Genomic DNA, 21,303 nt, shown 5'->3' with positions numbered 1-21,303 from the left:
GTCACAAATGTTTTGGCCTACCTCAGTGTGTGTCCATTTTGCCGTGACATAGCACAGTGAATACAAATAGCGGTGATACAGACAGCACATATTCTCTTGTTAGCCAGTACCATAGCATTCAAAAGTTTATATAATAAAAAAAACAACAGTTCTTGTGTAAATATTTCTAATCATATCTATATAGACACAGAGCCACAGACTCAATCGAGAGAGAGTGGATCTGTTATAACATTTATAACAGTCTCTACTGCCCTCTACTGGATTGTTTTTTGCACTGCCTTGCCCATATTCTACAGATAGGGAGTGTATTATTATTAGGTGACTGCTAATGTGTTGCAGCATGCAAGTGTTGTCACTGTTGATTTTACATTTCAACCACACAATTTGGATGGCAATTATTACCATGAGTGTATGTCATGATCACACCCATGGGACACTGGGGGCTATTTGTTTGGCTGTTGAGATCAAATATCTGCAATCTTACCTGGGTGTAGCCAGCCATTCCTTTAAAGGTGCTCTAAGCGATGCCACACGTTAAAACATTTTATGTCACTTACTGCAAACAGCACCTAACCAACCGCTAGCTGTCTGTGTCCTGAATACACTGTAGAAAAACACGATCTCTGTGGACAGCCCAGGCTCCAAAAACGGCAACAAAAACAACCTGGGCAAACCTAGCCCATGAAAACATAACAAACTGTTCCAGCAAATCACAGATGAGATGCACATTTAGGAGAGTTTTAATTGCACGGGAGCAGCACGGGAGGGAGGGGGAGGAAGTAGCGAGCTAGCTCTCTGTCAACAGAAGTCAACAGAAGTGACGTTGCCCAGCATCGCTTAGAGCACCTTTAATGGAGAGTTACAATCTTGTCTCCTGTGGTAAATCTGTTTCGTCCTGATGGTGGAATCTTTCATATATCCGTTTGGCTACGACCACCATAACAATAATCAAGACCACACTGAGAGCAGGAGACAGCAGAAACATCCTGGTCCTTGGCTGTGGGTTGAACATATGCATGTGCATGTTTACATATGTATTAGCTGTATATTTCAGATATCCCCCACAGCATCCAAACAGTCTCATAGAAAAGCTGAGAGAGAACTGATGGCAGGCACGCACACACACACACACACACACACACACACACACACACACACACATACACACACACACACACACACTCACACACACTCACACACACACACACACACACACACACACACACTCACACACACACACACACACACTCACACACACAAACACACACATGCAGGCTGCACATACACATACAGTTTGTCATTGTTTTTTGTTTTTGTTTTTTGTCTTACCTAAAGTCCTCATCATCGGTGTCTCCTGGCTACTATGGTCCACTTGACACTTGTACTCCTTCTCCCCCAAGTGCCTCAAAGTCAAACGGGTCTGGAAAGTTCCATCTCCATTAGGAAGCTCCTCGCCTCCCAGGAGCATGTATTCTGGGACTGGCTCATGCCTCTCACCACAGACCCACCAGACTCTTGCTCCATGGGTGTAATAACCGCTAGCGAGGCAGGTGGCCTCCTGTGTGCGGGTATGCAGGATGGTGATATCTGGTGTTTCTGTGTATAACAATATGCATGTGTGAGCTTATGATTGTGTTTTGCATAAACATATACAATGCATGTCTGAATGTGATGAAAACTTCATGTCACACGTTTTTATTCCTCCCATGTTTAGTTCAATTTACAATTGTATGACCTTAATGGGCTATTCTACCAAATTCGACATAAGAGTGACATGACACTGTCATGACACATGACCCTAATCCAAATCCTAACTTGTTATGACAAAAACCGAATGACACTTAATGACAAAAGCTTTATGTCATAAACGTTTATGACTTGTTTATGACACGTTCATGACAGTGTTATGTTACTCTTATGTCGATACTGTCAAGTAAAGTGTAACCGAAAATCATAATAGGTTATCATGACCCTCTTTTCAATTGTATATTGCATCTTGCCAGTGCCTGTTAAGGTGTCCACGACTATGGCAACCTTGACAGGGACAACAAGGAGCCCAGCCCCCAACCCCCCCCCCCCCCCCCGCCCGCCTGGACAATTCACATATTCTACTGCCCTTCATTCTATTCTTACTGTTCTGTTTTTATTCTTTTATTCTTTTTATGTGTTTTGTTTTTTATTCTTATGTGTTAAGTGAGTGTTGTACTTTAAGAGCAAAGATTAACCGGAGTCAAATTCCTTGTTTGTTTATGCAAACCTGGCTAATAAAGCTGATTCTGATAAACCTTCTTATTTACATATTTATTTTTTTGTTTTGGTTTCGGTGACAAATTTTGTGGGAAAACATTCCAAAACCGCATAAAAAGACTATGAAATTAAAGTGTCCAAATACTAGAAATGTGCACCTTAGATGTTATACAATGCATGCGAATGAAAAGTTTGGGGAAGAAACATACTTTTCCCAAGATGTTTCAAACTATGAATTTGCATGAATTCAGTAAAATGACCCTTAATACCAACTGCACATACTAAACAAAGCCTAAATATAGGTACAGATTTACATATCAGTTTTTCCTCACCTTTTTTCTCAAAAGCTTTCTTCCCATACTCCAAGAAGCTGTGAAGGCGTTGTGGACAGAACTGATCCACGTACACCTTAACATTCCTGGTCCACAGCTCCCAGCGTTCCCACTGCCTCTTCACTCGCACTGCTGCTGCCTGGTCACTAGAGGGCGCCACTGCCTGCCAGCCCTGAGACTCTGGGTCAAAAGTCAGGAAAGCCTTGCCATTGTGAGCGTTACGAATGCCTCCCCAGGTGCGCCCTGGGGCAAAACCACATTCACACATGGCTTGAAAAGTGTGCAGCTCTCCTGGTAGTGAAGGTGAACATTTAATAAGACATTTAATTATAGAGAACAATATAAATAAAGCACTTGTTTTCTTTAAATGAATTTCGATGCCTACTGAGAGACTAACCACTGCTATGACGGAAAGTATCGTTCATCATGGCGGAGAACAGGCCCTGGTCATCTTTGCGGGCCTCCGTCTCATCATCCCAGAACCTATTCCCCTGAATCATCCAGTCCACCATAGGCACATCTCTCTGGCTCTCGCTGTCATAGCGGTCAATCTGAACCCCATCAAGGATTCCCACTGAAACAAAGTGGGTCCTTCCAGCTTGATCAAGGGTCAGAGTGTATAAGTACTGGAGAGAGTGGGACTCAGAAGAGGTTTCTGATAAGAGACAAGTAGTAAAAGAGTCAGACAGAGAAATGACTGTGGTATAGCAAAATGTCCCACTAAATCAGCATGGTTTTATTCCTTTTGATGAATCACTTACCCAAGTAAACAGACGTAAGTAACCTCCAGATTACAGACAGGAAGAAAGCCCTCTCCATGTGTTGGGATGGCAGACTTTCACATTGTATGGTTTAGCTGCTGTCACTGAGACAGGAACAATAGCACAACGGCTACAGTGTTACATAATACAGACAGTGTACTTCCTGGTTTCGGCTGGCTGTTCTGTAACTTGCTCAGTTAGCCTGAGCCAAGGGCGTTGTGCCCATACAATTAGGGCGGACATGTTCCCGCCAGCCCAAGATCACAAGATAATTTTTTTTCTAAAGTGGCGCATCATTTTAACATATTGTTAGTAGCTAATCAGACTGCAGTTAAACGTGTCATCCACTCATTTCTCTCTCGGGTGTCCCTATAGGCAGCTGCATTCAGCTGTTTGAGAGCTTGTGCTGGTTCTGATCTGCTATTGGCTGATCTCTGTTCAATAGGCGGTACTTAACGAGACGGTGACTTTGGCAAAGCAGGCAGGGGATAGAGCACAATGTAAACATGGTAACAACAGAGTGCATTGCCCCTTTAATTGGTTTGGTTGACTCCCTATCGAGAATATAGATACACATTTGACAAATATGAATCAGTTAGTCACATTAAATTAGCCCATGGTAGCCCAACCACAATTGTGTGCATTAACCTTCATTAAGTGAAGTAAAGTGTTCGGGTCTGTGGGACCCGTTTTCAATGTTTGCTAAAAAAAAAAAATTACACACACACACACACTACACACAACTATTACATAGGAGGTGTCCGCGTCTACTGGACCCGAGTGTAATAATTGTAGGTGCTATGTACCTTAACTGTGTCCTCCTCCTAACTGGGCCCGCTGTGTGTGTGTCTGTGTCTGTGTTGTCTTTTTTAATTTGTTACATTGCTACATTTCAAGTACTTTCACCTGTTCTGATAAAGTTCTAAGAAATAAGCACCAATAACAATCAAACATCGTGTTTCTATTTTTTTAAACTTTTTTTTTTTAATTGAATTTCCTCGTTTTCTCACAAAAAAAATGAAAATCATATTCATACATGTGATCTCACTGGGGTAAATGGCAAATATGAATCATAAATGTTTATATCATTGGTTGAGAAGTAAACATCTATTAAGTGTATATAAATTGTTTTGGCTGTATTGACTTAAAAGCCTAATAATGCGATGGGTCCACCAGACCCGGGAACATTGACTGAGTAACAAAAATATGAACACCTTACAAGGGTTAAGCTCGAAGCTTTGTCAGTAATAACAATGGAAAGGTGACTGTGGTGTGGTAGTGTCTTCAGTAGCCTTAAGAACAACAACTGGAAACAAACTGGAAATTATCCAAGATCATTATGAACTGTTTGTTAAAACTGCACATAGCCTAGCAGCCATCCAAAATACTATGACATTAGACTAGGCTACAAGCAGCATCTCCTTGTGGAATTATCTTAACAAACATACTGAAGAAACAGAAGAAAACAGAAAAAAAAATCGCACGTTTTCCTGAAGGGTTGTAGCCTACACTACAATTTTTTTTTTTTTTGTCAAATAGATCGTTGTCATTTTATTTGTCTTGTACTCAGTTCAATAAAGAATCAAGAACAATATATTCCATATGTATTATTTATGTTCGGTGTGTGGTTTTGATCTTGAAAAGGGTTTCAAAAAATACAGCTCAGCCCAGTGCCCCCCCATAAATATAGCTTGCACAACGCCCCTGGCCTGAGCTGACATTCTGGCACACACTAGGCTACTCATTTGCTGATCAACATGTATGATTACATGCTGGCTCTAGCTGTTTCTACTAGATATTGCATCGACATTTCTCTAATGCTGCAATAAGTAATAAGTGCACTGCATGGTTGCATTCAGAATCTCTGTAGGCTACTATGTCTTTCTCTAGCCACTTTCCCTTGATGTCATGAGGTCAAGAAAATCTATGAAGATAATTTCAGAAGGACATAGGAAAAGACAACCCATGGATTAAGAATCTGAGATAAAAATGTGTAAATAAGAGAACTGAAAAGAATCTGAGAACAACTGTGGTGTAGGAAGCACACACACACACACACACACACACATTTTCAAAGTGGTTATTTTGGGCTTTTTTGCAAACAAGTGTATTTCCCCAAATGGTGGAATATCCCTTTAAACATGCACCGACAGTGGGCCGACGTGTAAAGTAGGCTATCGCATGATTTCATGCACGTAAGTGAAAAGCCTCGCATCCGTCAAGTTCGTAAAAGGCCTTGCCCCCCCTTGCGACGGCCCTGTGTGTGCCTGCATGTCTACTGTGTGTGTGTGTGTGTGTGTTTATGCGTACAGTATGTGTGTGTGTGCATGCACGCGTGTGTGTGTGTGAATGTGTGTGTGTGTCTGTGCTTGTGTGTGTGTGTGTGTGTATGTGTTTATATGTGTGTGTGTGTTAATTTATTGTATGGTCCCCCATGAACAGAATTCTACGAACTTGGCATGCATTCAGAGGGTGTCATAATGATACACTTTAAATTCCATTCAGTTTTGAACCTGTCAGCCAAAGATACCTTCGATTACAATACCTCATTTTTGCTTTTTAATTTTTAGGTGGCGCTATACATCAAATGAGTGGATTTGGGATGGGTTGACATGGCCCTTGGAGGCCAACATACATAGATGTATCAGTTAGCTAAGCTGCTTTCCATGAGTAAATTGATGACTGGTGAATGATGACTGTATATTACAGTAAGTTCTGTGTTTGACAGGAAGCCAATGTAACAGTGTAATTCTGTGGAACAGTGTGAGGGAGTGGTGTGGAACTGTAATCATAATGAAAGAAAGAAGAACTGAGAGAACACGCACCCAAACAGAGATGCTGAGTATGATGATATCTGAATGGAGAATGGAGTTGCATGAACGATAAAGAAGAAATACTGATTTTTTTTTTTTGAAGGTAGTATGTTCCTCTTCTGTGGCTCTTCAGAAAATGGTCTGGCAGTTCTTCGTAAAGCTTTACTGGAGGCTTACCAGGATCTGACTCCAGAGCTCATTCAGCAAGGCTAGAAAGCCCACAGATGGATGAAAATCTCATTTTGTAAATAAGAGAACTGAAAAGAATCTGAGAACAACTGTGGTGTAGGAAGCACAAACACACACACACACACACACACACACACTGGTTTTCAAAGTTGTAATTTTGGAGGTTTTCGGGCTCAGGAAATGACTGCAGGACAGATTCAAACCTGGGTCCCCACAGTGGTTTGGGATGCTGGCATTTCCACTGCACCTAGGCTTCTCTAATGCACACACAACTAATACACACAAACACAAGCTAATACACATAAACAAGGGCAAAATTGTTTAGGCAACAGCACACATATCCATAGATAAATATAATCAAGTCTAACGTCTTTTCAAAGTGCAACAGATTGATGCATTTAAACGTTCAAATATATAACATTTTCTTACGGGGGACCATGCCCCCGGAGCCTCCTAGGGGGGTGTTCTACCCCAGTGCAGCTCAAGGTCTAGGGACGCTTAAAATCGCCCCTGAAGGTATGTTCCTCTTCTGTGGTGTTCAAACAGAAAATAGTCTGGCCCTTCTTTGCAAGAAGCTTTACTGGAGGCTTACCAGGAAGATCTGACTCCAGAGCTCATTCAGCAAGGGTAGATTTTCCTAGAAAGCCCACAGATCAGTTGAATGAAAATCTCATGATTTTTCACTCAGCTATGGTTGACATGTCATTGACTCAGATGCAACCTCTACCTCACTTCATCTTTCTTAGTTTCTGTATCACATTTATTATATCCTGATAACTTCCTGTATAGGTTGGTTTAAAAGTAGGCATCTGATTAGACCTATTCTCCACTTAACATAACTCGTTACTCATAATAACTGAGCTCTATAGATCCAAATGTGGTATGTAATTTTATCTTATTCATTTAATTGTAAATTAAACATATTATTAGATAGCATGTTTCAAACGTACATTGTTTATACACAGAATTGTGATTTATATGTTCTCAGGTAAAATGGATTCATGTATTTTTCTTTTGATGAGCGTAATATTTGGGCTAGCTTCATCACTGGTATGTCCTCACTGTAAATAATCAAAGCTTGTTTACAATTTAAATATGTGGATTGGCATGACAAGAGGTTTTTTGTATGTAATGAGTAGTTACGTGATGTAAAAATTAACATGTACCTTTTGGATTTTCTAGCCTCAACCAATAGCTGAAGGTAAGTTCATGTTATGTAGCAATAACATTCTAATTACAAACCTTCATGTCATAAAGCAATACATTTTGAGTAAGTCTATCTGTGTTTTTGCTTCTTCATGAGTGTACTAAATACTTTCACAGAACATAAATTAGATTTGTTTTCCCCTTGAATTCATTCTTATAATTTCTCTTCTTTAAAACAGATGAAGACCTTGACATTACCATGATGAATAAAGGTAAATCCAGATAAATGTAATAATCAATTACACTATTAAACAAAATGTTAATTAATACACAGACAACAATAAGACTGCATATTAATCTTTTTGCTCTACAGATTTGGACCTGTTTGAAGGGGACATCAAAATAGTGAGTGGCACATGTATTATGATAGAATATCATCTTGGTAGTTTTTTAATAACTTTGCTTTCTAATAATACATTTACAGTACTGAACCGTAACATGTAGGTTTAACACTTGCTCATGTGTTAGCTTAGAGACTATTACATTTTACTCAAACTATAACTAATTTGTTATGTTTTATTTAAGCCAGTGGTTCTCAAACTTTTTTCTGTCATTCCCCACTTTGGAGATGGGTAATTTTTAAGCCTCACTTGACACCATCAACCCGGCAAAATTATAACGCTCAAATTTTTTTTTTTGCATTTTAGTTCCATCTTCCAAGTTACATTTTCCGTCTCGGTCCACTGGATCGGATGTTATTTTAATTCATATGTCGGTCTGTTTATGACCCTTATGTTTGCGTGTGGCTGTTTTGTTTTGAATCTATGATCTTCCTTGTCAAAAAAGAAAGGCATTATTAAAGATAGGCACAATTATTTTGTATTATTATTTCCTACTTTTCCTCGTGCCCCACCTGTCATGTCTCTATTCCACACTAGCGGGGCCCGTCCCACACTTTGAGAACCACTGATTTAAGCTTTGGAGTAGATTTTCATTTTTGCTTATCTTCTTGTTGCATGACGTTCCATTACCTTGTGCTTTCAAAGGCTGCCGCCCAGGTAAGGGAATACTTTGGTGCACTGGGGAGTTTGTTATCATCAATATTTATCAATATAATTCAGTAGTGCATGAAAGGATATCATAGATTCATGACAAGACATACATTCATGTACTTGTTTAGACTCGGAGAAGGAGGTCTGTTCGCGGTGCACTCTACCGTTGGGCCCTGCCTGTCCCCTATGATTTGAAGAGGTGCCTGGGTAAGGATAAATGTTATGGAGTTATAATAATCCACCTCATTTTCTTATAACTATGTTAAGTAAATTCATACCTTCCCTGATTTGTGTCTTTATGCTCAGATATGAATGCAAAAGGAGTCATCTTGAGAGCCTTCGAACAGTTCAGGCTGAAAACATGTATTGACTTCAGACCCCAGTTTCGGAATGAACAACACATTGCAATCAAGAAGGACGAAGGGTTTGACTCAATTTGCAATTAATGAATTGTTTGGGATGGATGTTAGGAATTTTGATGATTAAATGGTTTGGTTGTAATCACAAGTGTTCTCGTTTTGTAGATGTTGGTCCTATGTTGGAAAAAAAGTGAGGGATCAGGAACTTTCTATTGGCTCTGGTTGTGACTCTGTGGCCATCGTAGAGCATGAGCTCATGCACGCTTTGGGCTTCTGGCATGAGCAGTCCAGATATGACCGGGACAATTACATCTCAATCAACTGGGGAAACATTAAAGCAGGTCTTTATTCGCTTCCTAAAAATGGCTACATGAAAGGCTTCAGGGTAGTCTATTAGTCTTATGAGTATATGCAGTGTAATGATGTGCAGAAATAGATTTACTATATTGTGTTTTATTATCTGCACACTGCACACATGTCACTTGTCTTCATGTGTTTTGTGTCACTGCATTTACGTCTAAATCACTACTGTATGTGCCTTCAGGGAAGGAGCGAAGTTTCAAAATCAGAACGAAAGATACCAACAGCACCATGGACACCCCATATGACTACTTCTCAGTCATGCACTACCCCAAATATGCCTTCAGCAATGGCAACGGATCTACCATCATCACAAAACTACCTGAGTTCCAAGATGTGATTGGACAGAGACTGGATATGAGCCATGGTGATGTAAAAGAGCTCAACAAGTTCTACAGATGCAGTAAGTATCCAAGTCTTGGTTGCTGAGAAGGAAACAAGGCACCTAAAACAAACAGCTAGTCACTGTAGTATTCATCAAACAGCTAGTCACTGTAGTATTCATCAAACAGCTAGTCACTGTAGTATTCATCAAACAGCTAGTCACTGTAGTATTCATCAAACAGCTAGTCACTGTAGTATTCATCAAACAGCTAGTCACTGTAGTATTCATCAAACAGCTAGTCACTGTAGTATTCATCAAACAGCTAGTCACTGTAGTATTCATCAAACAGCTAGTCACTGTAGTATTCATCAAATGTAAAGTTACCCCTTTCCATCTCGACCAAGACTATGGTTATGGTTATGGTTATGGTTACGCTTTTGTCCAAAACGACATATAAATACAAAACAATATAATACTTAAATTTAAAGGAACCATATGTAAGATTGTGGCCAAAACTGGTACTGCAATCACTTTCAAATTACTGAAGAGCGGTGTATCCCCTCCCCCTCCCCCCTGACTCGAGGTTGCACACGCGGATGGCGAAACACTACTGACTTCGTGATTAGTAGATAGGTGGAGGGTGGCGCATCAGGCCAAAACACAACATGACATGACAATACACAACATCAACAACAGTTGAGGGCTGCAACTTCACTTTTTAAATGACAATATCCTGGCTGGACTACTGTTGTCAGTGATATAAGTATTTGAAATGAACATGATTTCTTAATGTCTAGTGACATATCAGGGCCATTTTATGATTAATTGAAATATTTTTCTTACATACGGTTCCTTTAACAGGGAACAAATTAAGATGTTGGTCAGACTATACTGTAATTAGGAGAATAGCAATAATAAACAGCAATGTCAATTCAATCAATAGCCTAATGAAATAAACTAAGAACTAAGAACTAAGACTAAGAAGAACATAACCCTGAAGAGAAACTTTAAATGGAATGGCTATCTAGTTCTATGTTTTAAACCATTGTTTTAGCATTTCTCCTGAACAAAAAATTTATATTGACAGAGAATCCCATCTCCTTCCTGGACCACTGCAGCTTTGATGGGGGCATGTGTGACATGAGGGTAGATCATTACAAAAGACCATTCAAGATCTCGGGCTGGAGTAGAGTGAGTGATGCCCCTAAAGGTCCCCACTTTGACCACACTTACCTGGGCACAGGCTCTCAGGGTGAGTCAAGATTTTGATCGTGCTGATATCTCATCTCCTACAGACATCTACACCACATGGATTGAGCTTTTATCATTTTAATTATATTTGTTTTCTATTCATAGGTGAACTATGCAGTTTTTTTTAGCTTCATTTACCTTAACCAGAGACTTTCTAATGAGGAGACACAGCACTTAAAGAATCTTCCATAGAAATGTCTGGGGTTAATTCGTGACAGAAATAGGCAGTTGGCAGTTGTCTACACATATTCTGCCCCTTCCGCCGACAATAGTTGACATGTGAATACTGTACATTGTGCCAATCATGTGGTATGCAGTGAATACATTGTGCCAATCATGTGTTGTGATCTCGCAGCCAGAGCGAGGTTGGTGTATCGTGATTCGTGTAGCATTGCGCACACGCAGTTCTACCCGAAATAGATGCCCAATAAGTGCCCAAAAAGCATTGCAATGTGGCCGCCGAGTGGAGGGACTTACCTTAACTTAACAGCTTCGGAGTCATTGGAATGGTTATATTACCTTTTCCTGGTTGAATGGTGGCCGTCTCGCTTCCCCCTATCTCTTAGCGGAAAAAACAGCCTTGCAACTTTGGTCCTGCGAGCCACCGGCCTCAGAGTCAGAAAGTCACACAATCTTGCGATGTAACAAATTGCTTTACGACATTACACACATACACACCAGGCATCGGCTAGAACAAAGTAGCGATGGAGTTTCACAGACATTCGACATGGCAGATGTGCGAAAAGAAGCAGAAAGTGAGTAAACCATTTTCGGAGTGTCGTAAAATATATACTCTGAAGCTGTAGGGGGAGCTCTGTAGAGAAAACTGTGAGCGAAAAGCAAGAAAACAGCAAAGAAATTGTCAAAATTGCATAGGGCCCCTTAAAGAAGAAAGTTTGCTTTGTTAGAAAGGGCTTATGTTTTGAATTCTGTAGGATTTGAGTTGACTTGAATGTTCCAAAGGCACTCTTCCATTTGTTTTCCATAAAGCGCCACAGAGGTGGTGAGGTAGAGATGAGACAAGAGAGACCCATCTATCTGGTTATCATGCTAGCTTTAGTGGATCATGCAAACTTTAGTCAACAGAAAGCCTACTGTAGGTGTTTTTAACATCTCTCTGACCAGCCTTTCGATCTCTTGCTGCCTCCTGGATTTGGCTGGTTCTGGTGTTACTTTGTCGCTTCTCCTTGTGTTCACTCCAAAGCGCTCTTGTCCATAGCGGTAGATGATGTCGCCCATCCTTTCTAACTTTTTCTCTACTGTGCCCACTTGTTGCTCCAGGATTTTTGTCAGGTCGTTGTTGACTGTTTCCCACTCTCTTTTCAATAGCTTTGGGCCACTTCACACTCTGTGCCCTTTGATCTTTTCCTCCTTGGGGGGTCTCTGTGGTTGGGTGGGTTCCTCCACCGGCATTTCTGTGCTTGTATTATCCTCCTCAGTGACAGGGGTGCTGATGCTCTGTGAACTTTTTTTCACTGGTTTTTGTCCCGTCGCTGTGCTTCAATCGACTGATTTGACTGGTTGCTTCGTAAGAAGTACTGGTCAATGCGAGGCCCTTGTCTCTGCACTCTAAAGCACCCTCTCTTTCCTTGGTGGGTCCTCAACCCTAACCTGACTCTCGCCAGATGAATTTCGTTCCGCTTAGCTCCGCCTAGCTTCACTCACATCCATCTGGGACCTCTTCCATTGAGAGTGATTTCTGCACCCGATTTTATGGTACAGCCAATCAGGACGCAGGGCGGGAGTTTCATAGATGTGACATAGCGTAGAAGTGACTGTGAGACTGTTATCAGCATCACAGGTTGGCTTCGATGTGAGTGGTTGAAGTAGCACGTCAATAGATGACGGACAAGTGGCTTATTCAATCATATGCAAGCATTTTTTGATTAGGCCCAGCCTTCTGAAGCAACACTCCAATGGATTGGTCCCAGATGGATAAGTAGAGCTAGGCGGAGCGAAATTCATCTGGCGAGAGTCAGGTTACCTCACACCTGAAGTGAGTGTCCTGCTGCTGCTGTGGTTGTCTCACGTGCCGTGTTCTTGCTCGTAGTCGTGTCCGTTCCTGGGTCTGTAGCCATGTTGTCAGTCGTCGAGCCATCTTGCACCCCCGCTCTCGCAGGCTCTATAGGGTATGTTCCTTTGTTCACTTTCTGTAGCATTTGGCGGGTGTCTCCAACAAACTGAAGCAGCGTCGGAGACTAGATAGATAGATAGATAGATAGAGAGATAGATAGATAGATAGAGAGATAGAGAGATAGATTGATCTCCAAGGGGAAATTCAAGAAGAGACTGCTGCCATGGGTAGCTAGCCCATGACAGCCCCAGTGGGGACTATTCCCTCTAGTCAGCTGTCTCTCCAAGCTGTCACACAGACTTTCCCATTGTTATTGTTACTGTCAGCAGCTGGGCATTGTACATCTGTACTTGTACTTTGCACAATGACAATAAAGTTGAATCTAATCTAATTTGTTGATGTTCATTTCCAGGCAAAGGTTTCTTCATGCACTTCAGCACTAAGGGAGTAAAAAAGGGAGACTCAGCTAAAATGGAGACCAGGAGGATGACCCCCAGAAGAAGCTGCAAGGTCCAGTGCCTTGAGTTTTTCTACTACCACAGGGGGAGTCAGTCTGACCAGCTCAACATCTGGATAAGAGAGTTCGATGGTGTTGATGACGTGAAGGGAACTCGCAGACTCATGAGTCGGATACAAGGTACTTAGTTCTGGATAACGAACAACACCTTTGAAACAAAACACCTAAATCCCTTATATAGTTCTTAATGTAATCATGAATGCAGTAGTCACTTTTGCTCTTGATCACCAAACTGTAATGTATTGGTCTTATTGTGCCATTATTGTGAATTATTGAGTAAAAAAAACTTGATAACTCAATAATGTTAAAAGGTTTACTGTAATGTATGTGCTGTATGTACCCTTCTTGATGGACAATTCTCTTCTTTTCATTGACAATTTAAAAAGTTATATGTGTTATGTACAGTAGGTGTTTATGGTGAACTGAATATATTTACTGAATGTCAACTGCCTCAATTTCCAGTCTCTTCAGAGTATTACTGGAAAATCCACCATGTTCCTCTGAACGCCACTAAAACATTCCAGGTGGAGTTTGAGGCCCGCAAAGGATCATGCTCCAGTGGTGGCTTCTCTGTGGACGACATTAACCTGTCAGAAACCGAATGTCCCCATCAGACATGGCAGATCAGGAACTTTGAGAATATTTTGAGAACCAGTGATAATGGCACCAAATTTAGCCCAAGGTACTACTCGACAGAAGGCTATGGCTATCAGATCAAATTACAGTTGCGTCCAACAGCTATAGGCCTGTTTGTACGGTTGGTGTCTGGAGACAATGATGACAAACTGGAGTGGCCGCTGGCGTGGAGGCAGATTACGTTTCTGATGCTGGACCAGAATCCTCACATGCAGCTGCGCATGTCCAAGCAGTGGAGCTTAACCACAGACCCAGCAAAGATGAGCAGTGAGTATATATCTGCTTATAGCCATCCACAACACTGATTTTCACAACCCTCTGGGCCTCCTTTGTTTCCATCTGTTCTTCTCCTGTGTTCTCCCCCATGACTAGATTCAGGTGCATAAGTGAACACACACGTCATAGGGCCTGCTTATGTGTGTCTTTAGGAGATCCTTCTCACTTTTGGACTTTTGAACACTTAATGGCTTGGTGAGATCACACAATTTCAGCCTAATTTAGCCACAATTTTGTCATAGCCAATACATTTTCTGCATCATGCCCGAATACAAAAGGTCAGGACCGATACCGAATAAGGGACGTGTCTTGTAATGTGACATATTCAACGACCAGTGATTTATTGTCTGCGACATGCTACAACACCACAACGAAAAGTCTAGCATGTGAGAATGTTTGGGGAATCTCCTACGACACCCATGTTGACACTGACATCATGACAATGGGCTGTATTTTGGGTCACCAGCGCATGGCGTAAAGTTCGTTATTCACCGGCGCGAAGTTGAATTCGTTATTTTGCACCTTTATTTTTTAAGCATTGCGCCCAGGGGTGTGGCAATTAACAACCTAGGGAGGGACCTGGCGCGTTGTCTAAAAATCGCTATCATACACCACCTAAACCTGGTCAGAAGTCAATGGCGAGTTGTTCATATGCTATTTTAAGAGCGCATGTCAACAGTCATATTGGCAGGTGCACGCACCATCCTTCTATCATTCATGAACGCACACCAGCGCACGTCCATGCAAAGCATTACAAATTGCACGATTACAATGGGAAACATAATTAGAATAAAGATATTACGAAATACTGTACATCTCATGATGAGTAGTTATTCACCATCATTTGCAAATTGGTAATGACGGTTAAAAGTGATTAGGGGAGAGGCGAGAGACACGTATGGAGCACAGCTGAAGACGCACTGTCACGAGATATAAGCAACTCCTCTGCAGGATAAATGTTGTTTTATTCAGTCATTTGAGCAACATTAGGGTGTTGCTTTTTCCAGCCTATGTTTTCGATGGTAACCCACTGTCAGTCAATAGTGAAAGTAACTGCATATAACTGTCTTGTCGTTGACTGACTCCTTGGTGAAGTTAGTTTCACTTTGCCAATGAGTTCAAATAATAGACGAGTGCAAATGCGTGAAGGCTATGCTAGGTTTTAGTAAAGCATGGTTTAAGAATGACTATTCCATACGGTCTCGCAAGCAGCCTCCTTCAAATGCGCCGTTGAATGCCAAAATACCGATGCATTTATTTGACATATCGCGCGTTGCGCCGTTAAAGGGAATGACAGATGTCATTCTCATTGGTTTAAAATGATGTTACGCCCCAAACACACCCATATGACTGATTAAAAGACCTAGGAACACCTTGTTACGCCATGCGCTCCACTTTTGAGAACGAAACCCCTCCCAATGTGAACTGGACATCCTACTAAATTTGAATAGACTTTTGACGAGTGACGATGCACTTTAGAATGTCACAGCCTCCTGCCAGTGCAACACAAACAAAATATACAAAATAAAGAAGTGAATAACAAAACAAATGCTAAGACACTGGTTATCAACAGCGCAGGTGAAATAGCCTCCTGCCAATGATAAATCAAATTGGAATAACTGCAAACCAGAAAGGAGTTACAAAGTAACAGAGGTTGAGACACTGGTTATCTGCAGCACAGGGGAAGCGGCCTCCTGCCAGTGGAACACAAACAAACAGACAAATATACAAAATAAAGAAGTGAATAACAAAACAAATGCTAAGACACTGGTTATCAGCAGCACAAGTGAATGGGCCTCCTGCCAATGGCAAATCAAATCAACAAAAGAAATCAGACGTTAGAAACAAGTTACAAAATCAACATAAATCAGAGTTGGAGAGGTGAGATGGCTGGACACCTTAACTAAACACACAGAATGGAGGGGGTGACACATAAGACAACATGAAGTCGAGACAATGATGGTCACACAATAATACACTATAGGAAGACTGATGGCCAGCTAGCCAGCTAGGTGTAAGCTGCGGCGTTACGACCGCTTGTCTATGCGCCGCTAACAATAAAACAAAAATACAAGGGCAGATTGCAGCACTTTGTGTAGAAGGCCTAAACACTGGTGGCAGAAAGGGTCCGACGTAGTCAAGACAAAGCAGCAGCGGTTACACAGCAGCACGGCAGCAGTTCCCCATCCCGCTGTTAATTACCCGTAGTTTTCTGCAATACGAAATAAAACTGAATGTCAATGTATATTTTAAAAGGAAAGACTGGCTAACACTCGAAAAGGGCTACGTACCAGCAAGTTTGCACTGCAGAGGGCAAAAGCACTAGGGTGAAAGTAGCAGCAACTACCTAAAATGCAAACAAACATTTACTATATGTGACACAATGTAGCCTACATGTGCCGCGAAGAAAAGTGTAAACATACCAGCTGCGAAGCGATGCCAGCTACAGAGATGGGGGAGGATCCACAAGGACGCTGTATACACAAAAAGGCACTAGTATAACTAAACGGCCACCAAGTCAAACAAAAGCAGAGCCTCAAGAGGAAAACGCCGAAACGCTGTTACCTGTGTAAATAGCGGAAATTGGGTGAGCAACAACCAGCCAGTCGGACGTAACAGAAAAAGGCAGTCACTGAGTATATATGTAGGAGTCTCACCAAAGCGATTGGCTGACCAATTACCTGCTAGTTGACGTGACGTTGACTACAGACAGGAACCACATTCCTTTCTGCTACACTCTACCCCCCCTTCTTGCATCGTTGCCCCAACGATGGACCAGACAGGGCTAGAATAGCATTAACTCCATGGCCTAAAAAGAGCAGAAACTGAATTAGACACAGGATCAAGAGAGTTCGCAACCCCTGGTGCCAGTTCCCCCAATGGTCTTGGAAGATGGTGGATATTGGAATGATGGCCAGCTGTGGAGCGTGTGGTCCTTCGTAGTCCCACTTCACTACTGTCAGACTGGCTAGCAGATGGGGCTGCCACAGGGACAGATGCTTGGTTTCTCGTTAGGGCATGGGGGACTTCTAATGGAGCAGACGCCAAGAGGTCCGTAGGAAATGGTGAAGGCTGCAATGCAGAAGCAGGTTGACTCACAGCTACTGGTTGGGCAGGTGGTGGCCTAGGGATTGCTTCAGGAGCCGCTTCCCTTAAGACAAATAGATCGTCCTCCCCGGAGGAATCCTCTTCAGTGGGTGGTATAGCCATAGGGGGTGGACTACTGGTTGGTATCTGGTCAGAGTTGTCGCCAATCACAGCCTTCAGAAGGGCACGATGGACTTGCCTGGATTTGGTCAGGTCCTCCACAGGTGCGACAGTATATACTGGCCCACCCTCCTTTGGTGCTCTCAGGACTCGATGCACCACTGAGCTCCACAGGTCGTGGATTTTATGACGCCCTCGTGTATTACACTCCCGCAGAAATACCAGCTGACCCTCCTTCAGTGGTGCATCTCGCACTTTCAGGTCATGGGTTTTCTTACGGCGGGCTGCCGCAGTCTGCAACCGCTCTCGGGCTCCTTCAAAAGCGATCTGTAGTCGGTTCTGGTGTTCCTGAATCCAATCATGAACGGTGCCAACAACTGGATCTGGAACACGGCCCAACAGAAAGTCTACAGGTAGCCTCGGTTCCTGGCCAAACATGAGGAAGAATGGCGACTCACCCGTTGACTGATGAGGCGTGGTGTTGTAGCAGTAGAGCACCTGAGGCAAGCAGGAGTTCCAGTCTCTCTTCTGGGACACAGGCAGGGTGCGCAACAGATCATGTAGGGTTCTATTGAACCGTTCACACTGGCCATTACCAGCTGGATGGTATGGAGTGGTGCGAGATTTTACAATGCCATAAAGGCCACACAGCTGTTGGATAAGAGAACTCTCAAAGTTGCGTCCCTGGTCTGAATGGATGCGGGCCGGTACTCCAAACTTGCAAAACCATTCAGTAACCAGGACCTGGGCCACAGTGGAGGCACGTTGGTCACGAGTGGCGACAGCAAGGGTGTATTTGCTGAAGACGTCGGTCATGACTAGGACGTTCTCCAGTCCATTCCTTGCAGGTTCCAACAAAGTGTAATCAATGGCCAGTATTTCGTTCGGTCGAGAAGCCAATAGATGTCCCATAAAAGTACGGGCCACAGGGTGAGTATCTTTGGCAACCTGGCACCTCTCACATGCCTGACACCACTGTGCCACTTCAGCCGACATATTCGGCCAATAACACCGCTGACGAAGTAGTTCCAATGTGCGCTCCACCCCTTGATGGCCATGTTCCTGATGGACTTGAGTCAGTACGTCCTTCCTCAAGGCACCTGGAAGCAGCAGCTGGAACACTGCCTCAGCACCATCAGGGCGAAAGACTTGACGATACAACAGTCCATCCTTTTCCAGTAGGCGGTCCCAGTGTCGGAGAAGTGTCAAAGCAGGTCGCGATAGCTGCTTCCGTTCGTCGGCATTGGGTCGCTGCTCCCGCTTCCAAAACACCAAAAGCTCCTGAATGATTGGATCCGCCTGTTGGAGGGCAGAAACATCAGAAAATGTATGACCTGGTAAGACTGTGACAGCGGCCTGCGTTACCTCAACCTGCTCACGCTGTCCAGCCTCTTGTATGGCCATGGGGAGCAGACTACCAGGAACCATGGTTTCCAATTCCTGCAAGCTTGGTGGATACTGGCGTGACAGGGCGTCTGCATTCTTGTTGCTTCTCCCAGAGCGATATTTTATGTCAAAATCAAATGAGGCAAGTTGGGATGCCCAGCGTTGTTCAGCAGCCCCGAGCTTGGCAGATGACAAATGACTCAGCGGATTGTTGTCCGTAAAGACAACACACTTATGGCCAAGAAGGTATTCTCTGAATTTCTCGGTCATGGCCCACTTGAGCGCCAAGAACTCCAGCTTCATTGAACTGTAGTTCAGCATGTTGCGCTCAGTGGGCCGCAGACCCCGGCTGGCATAGGCTATGGGCCTAACTTTACCTCCATGCTCTTGGGAGAGCACTGCCCCCAGGCCACCATGACTCGCGTCAACCTCCAAGATAAAGGGTAGAGAAAAGTCTGCGTAGGCCAATACTGGTGCTGTGGTAAGTCTGGTCTTCAATGCTTCAAAACTGCTGTCACACTCCTCTGTCCAGGTCCCAATGACACTCCGCCCAGCCCTTCTCTTCACCTTGGTTCCCCCCAGCTCTGCAACCAGACGATGCAGAGGGGCCGCCAGCTTGGCGAAACCCTCCACAAAACGACGATAGTAGCTGGCGAAACCCAGAAAGGACCGCAGCTCTGTGATGGTGTTAGGAGGTGGCCAATTGGCAACTACCTCGATCTTGCTAGGGTCGGTGGAGACGCCCTGGTCCGAAATCACATGGCCCAAGTACCGCACTTCTTGCTGGAAAAAGGCACACTTGCTGAGCTTCACCTTCAGCCCTTCCTGTTGCAGCCGACCCAGCACTACATCCAACCTCTCCAGATGCTGCTGCACTGTGGAAGAGAAGACTACAATATCATCCAGGTACAGAAGTAATGATTGGCATTGTTGGTCACCAAATATTCTTTGCATTAGTCTCTGGAAGGTGCTGGGGGCGTTACAGAGCCCAAAGGGCATCCGGTTCCACTCAAAAAGTCCAAACGGAGTACAGAAGGCAGTCTTGGGGCGATCTTCCGCAACAACCGGGACCTGATTGTACCCAGCAGCAAGGTCAAGGGTGGAGAACCAGCGAGCTCCGGTTAGGGCATCTAGAGATTCCTCTATCCGTGGCAGCGGAAAGGCATCCTTCCTGGTCTTGTTGTTAAGCTGGCGGTAATCTACACACAGACGCAAACTACCGTCCTTCTTCTTGACCAGAACAATGGGGGAGGCATAGGGGCTGCTACTTTCTCTAATCACCTGTGCCTTCAGCAGTTTATTAATATGCTCTTTTACCACCTCGTACTCTGATGGCGGAATCCGCCTGTAGCGCTGCCTAATGGGTACGCTGTCAAGAAGGGGAATATCATGGGCTATTAAGCTAGTGCAACCTAAATCCATGTCATGGGCAGAAAACACTGTGGCATATTTCTTAAGGAGTGACCTCACTTGCCCCTGCTCTACGGTAGACAATGGGGACAGATCCAGAGCCTCCACCGGATCTGGCGCAGTGGGAGACACTGATTGAGTTGCCACTGTAGCTACACAAGCTGGCGACTCGGTGACTCCTGCTGGTAGACTAACCACATACACTGATACCAATGTACCGAGACTAGTTCGAGGATACAGCAGTACATCTGTAGAACCCACATTGACTATGGGTACATAAGCGGTGCCTCGTGTCACCTGCACTAATGCAGGAGAAGCCAGCAGACCGGCAGGTAGCCCAGAGGCTGGTGGTTCGAACAGCACCGTGACCCCAGAATACTGTTCTGAGCATGTGGCAGCCACCAACTTCATCGTTCCTCCGGGGACACGACAGGCCTTCCCACCCCTAACCTTTACTGTACTGGGAGAGTCACGAGGGGCCTGTGCCTGTCGACTGTGACACTGTTGTAGGGCTTGCACAATATGTTCTGGGACTCCGGAGACTGGGGGCAAATCAAACAAGGCCGAACCATGCTGACCAAAGAGCTCTTGGTAGCATTTGCAAAGGACGTTCATCCCTAGAACACCAGGGACCAAGGAGGACAACCCACCAGGAGGATCTTTAACCACCAAAACACCACACTTTGGCATTAACTTACCACAGAGCTCTACATCTAACTCCAAATAGCCAATATAGGGGATGGCCAACCCATTAGCCGCTCTAAGCTGCAACCAGTGACAGGACTGGAGGCGTTGTTGACCCCATGGCTCAAAGTGCTGGAGAAAGAAGCTCTCAGTTACAGTAGACACCATTGACCCAGTATCTATTAAACAGGACACTGTAACACCACCCAAGGTAACATCTAAATGAGGACAAGACGACATTAATTTAGACTCACCCCCGACACCCCTAAAAGCAACCC

At 43.7% G+C, this 21,303-nt stretch overlaps 2 protein-coding genes across 4 annotated transcripts; one reads left to right on the top strand and one right to left on the bottom strand.

Moving 5' to 3' along the window:
• Window positions 1–717: 717 nt before the first annotated feature.
• Window positions 718–3,697, bottom strand: LOC143118814 (zinc-alpha-2-glycoprotein-like). 3 transcript variants are annotated; one of them, XM_076279929.1, is made up of 5 exons: window positions 3,341–3,697; window positions 2,977–3,234; window positions 2,580–2,870; window positions 1,330–1,596; window positions 718–997 (listed from the first exon to the last, which is right to left on the bottom strand). In XM_076279929.1, exons 1-5 carry the CDS (start codon window positions 3,396–3,398, stop codon window positions 912–914), a joined length of 960 nt encoding a protein of 319 aa, XP_076136044.1. In that variant the 5' UTR covers window positions 3,399–3,697; the 3' UTR covers window positions 718–911. The 3 variants fall into 3 exon arrangements, with proteins under 3 accessions (XP_076136044.1, XP_076136045.1, XP_076136046.1); XM_076279930.1 differs by having other exon boundaries at window positions 2,580–2,822; XM_076279931.1 differs by having other exon boundaries at window positions 2,977–3,153.
• A 3,082-nt stretch (window positions 3,698–6,779) lies between these two features.
• On the top strand, window positions 6,780–14,448 carry LOC143118593 (meprin A subunit beta-like). Its single transcript, XM_076279619.1, has 12 exons — window positions 6,780–6,858; window positions 7,728–7,760; window positions 7,862–7,893; window positions 8,535–8,546; window positions 8,669–8,747; window positions 8,847–8,964; window positions 9,065–9,240; window positions 9,444–9,662; window positions 10,672–10,836; window positions 13,322–13,546; window positions 13,889–14,329; window positions 14,435–14,448. The coding sequence occupies exons 1-12, from the start codon at window positions 6,780–6,782 to the stop codon at window positions 14,446–14,448; spliced, it is 1,593 nt and encodes a 530-aa protein (XP_076135734.1).
• Window positions 14,449–21,303: the final 6,855 nt, after the last annotated feature.

The sequence above is a fragment of the Alosa pseudoharengus genome, unplaced genomic scaffold, assembly GCF_046254945.1.
Source record: "Alosa pseudoharengus isolate Yale_2024_CS ecotype anadromous, Long Island Sound unplaced genomic scaffold, YU_APseudo_1.1 YU_APseudo_1.1_scf_12, whole genome shotgun sequence".
NCBI lineage: Eukaryota > Metazoa > Chordata > Actinopteri > Clupeiformes > Clupeidae > Alosa > Alosa pseudoharengus.
Note: the sequence above shows the minus strand (reverse complement) of the source record. Positions and strands in the feature narration are given on the sequence as shown.

Coding starts and splice junctions, on each gene's coding strand:
- LOC143118593 (XM_076279619.1), top strand. CDS start 6,780: ATGCCCCCGGAGCCTCCTAGGGGGGTGTTCTACCCCAGTGCAGCTCAA. Junction 7,761..7,861: donor CATTACCATGATGAATAAAG/GTAAATCCAGAT, acceptor TTTGCTCTACAG/ATTTGGACCTGTTTGAAGGG. Junction 13,547..13,888: donor ACTCATGAGTCGGATACAAG/GTACTTAGTTCT, acceptor CTCAATTTCCAG/TCTCTTCAGAGTATTACTGG.
- LOC143118814 (XM_076279929.1), bottom strand. CDS start 3,398: ATGGAGAGGGCTTTCTTCCTGTCTGTAATCTGGAGGTTACTTACGTCT. Junction 3,235..3,340: donor ACTTACGTCTGTTTACTTGG/GTAAGTGATTCA, acceptor GTCTCTTATCAG/AAACCTCTTCTGAGTCCCAC. Junction 2,871..2,976: donor TACTTTCCGTCATAGCAGTG/GTTAGTCTCTCA, acceptor CTTCACTACCAG/GAGAGCTGCACACTTTTCAA.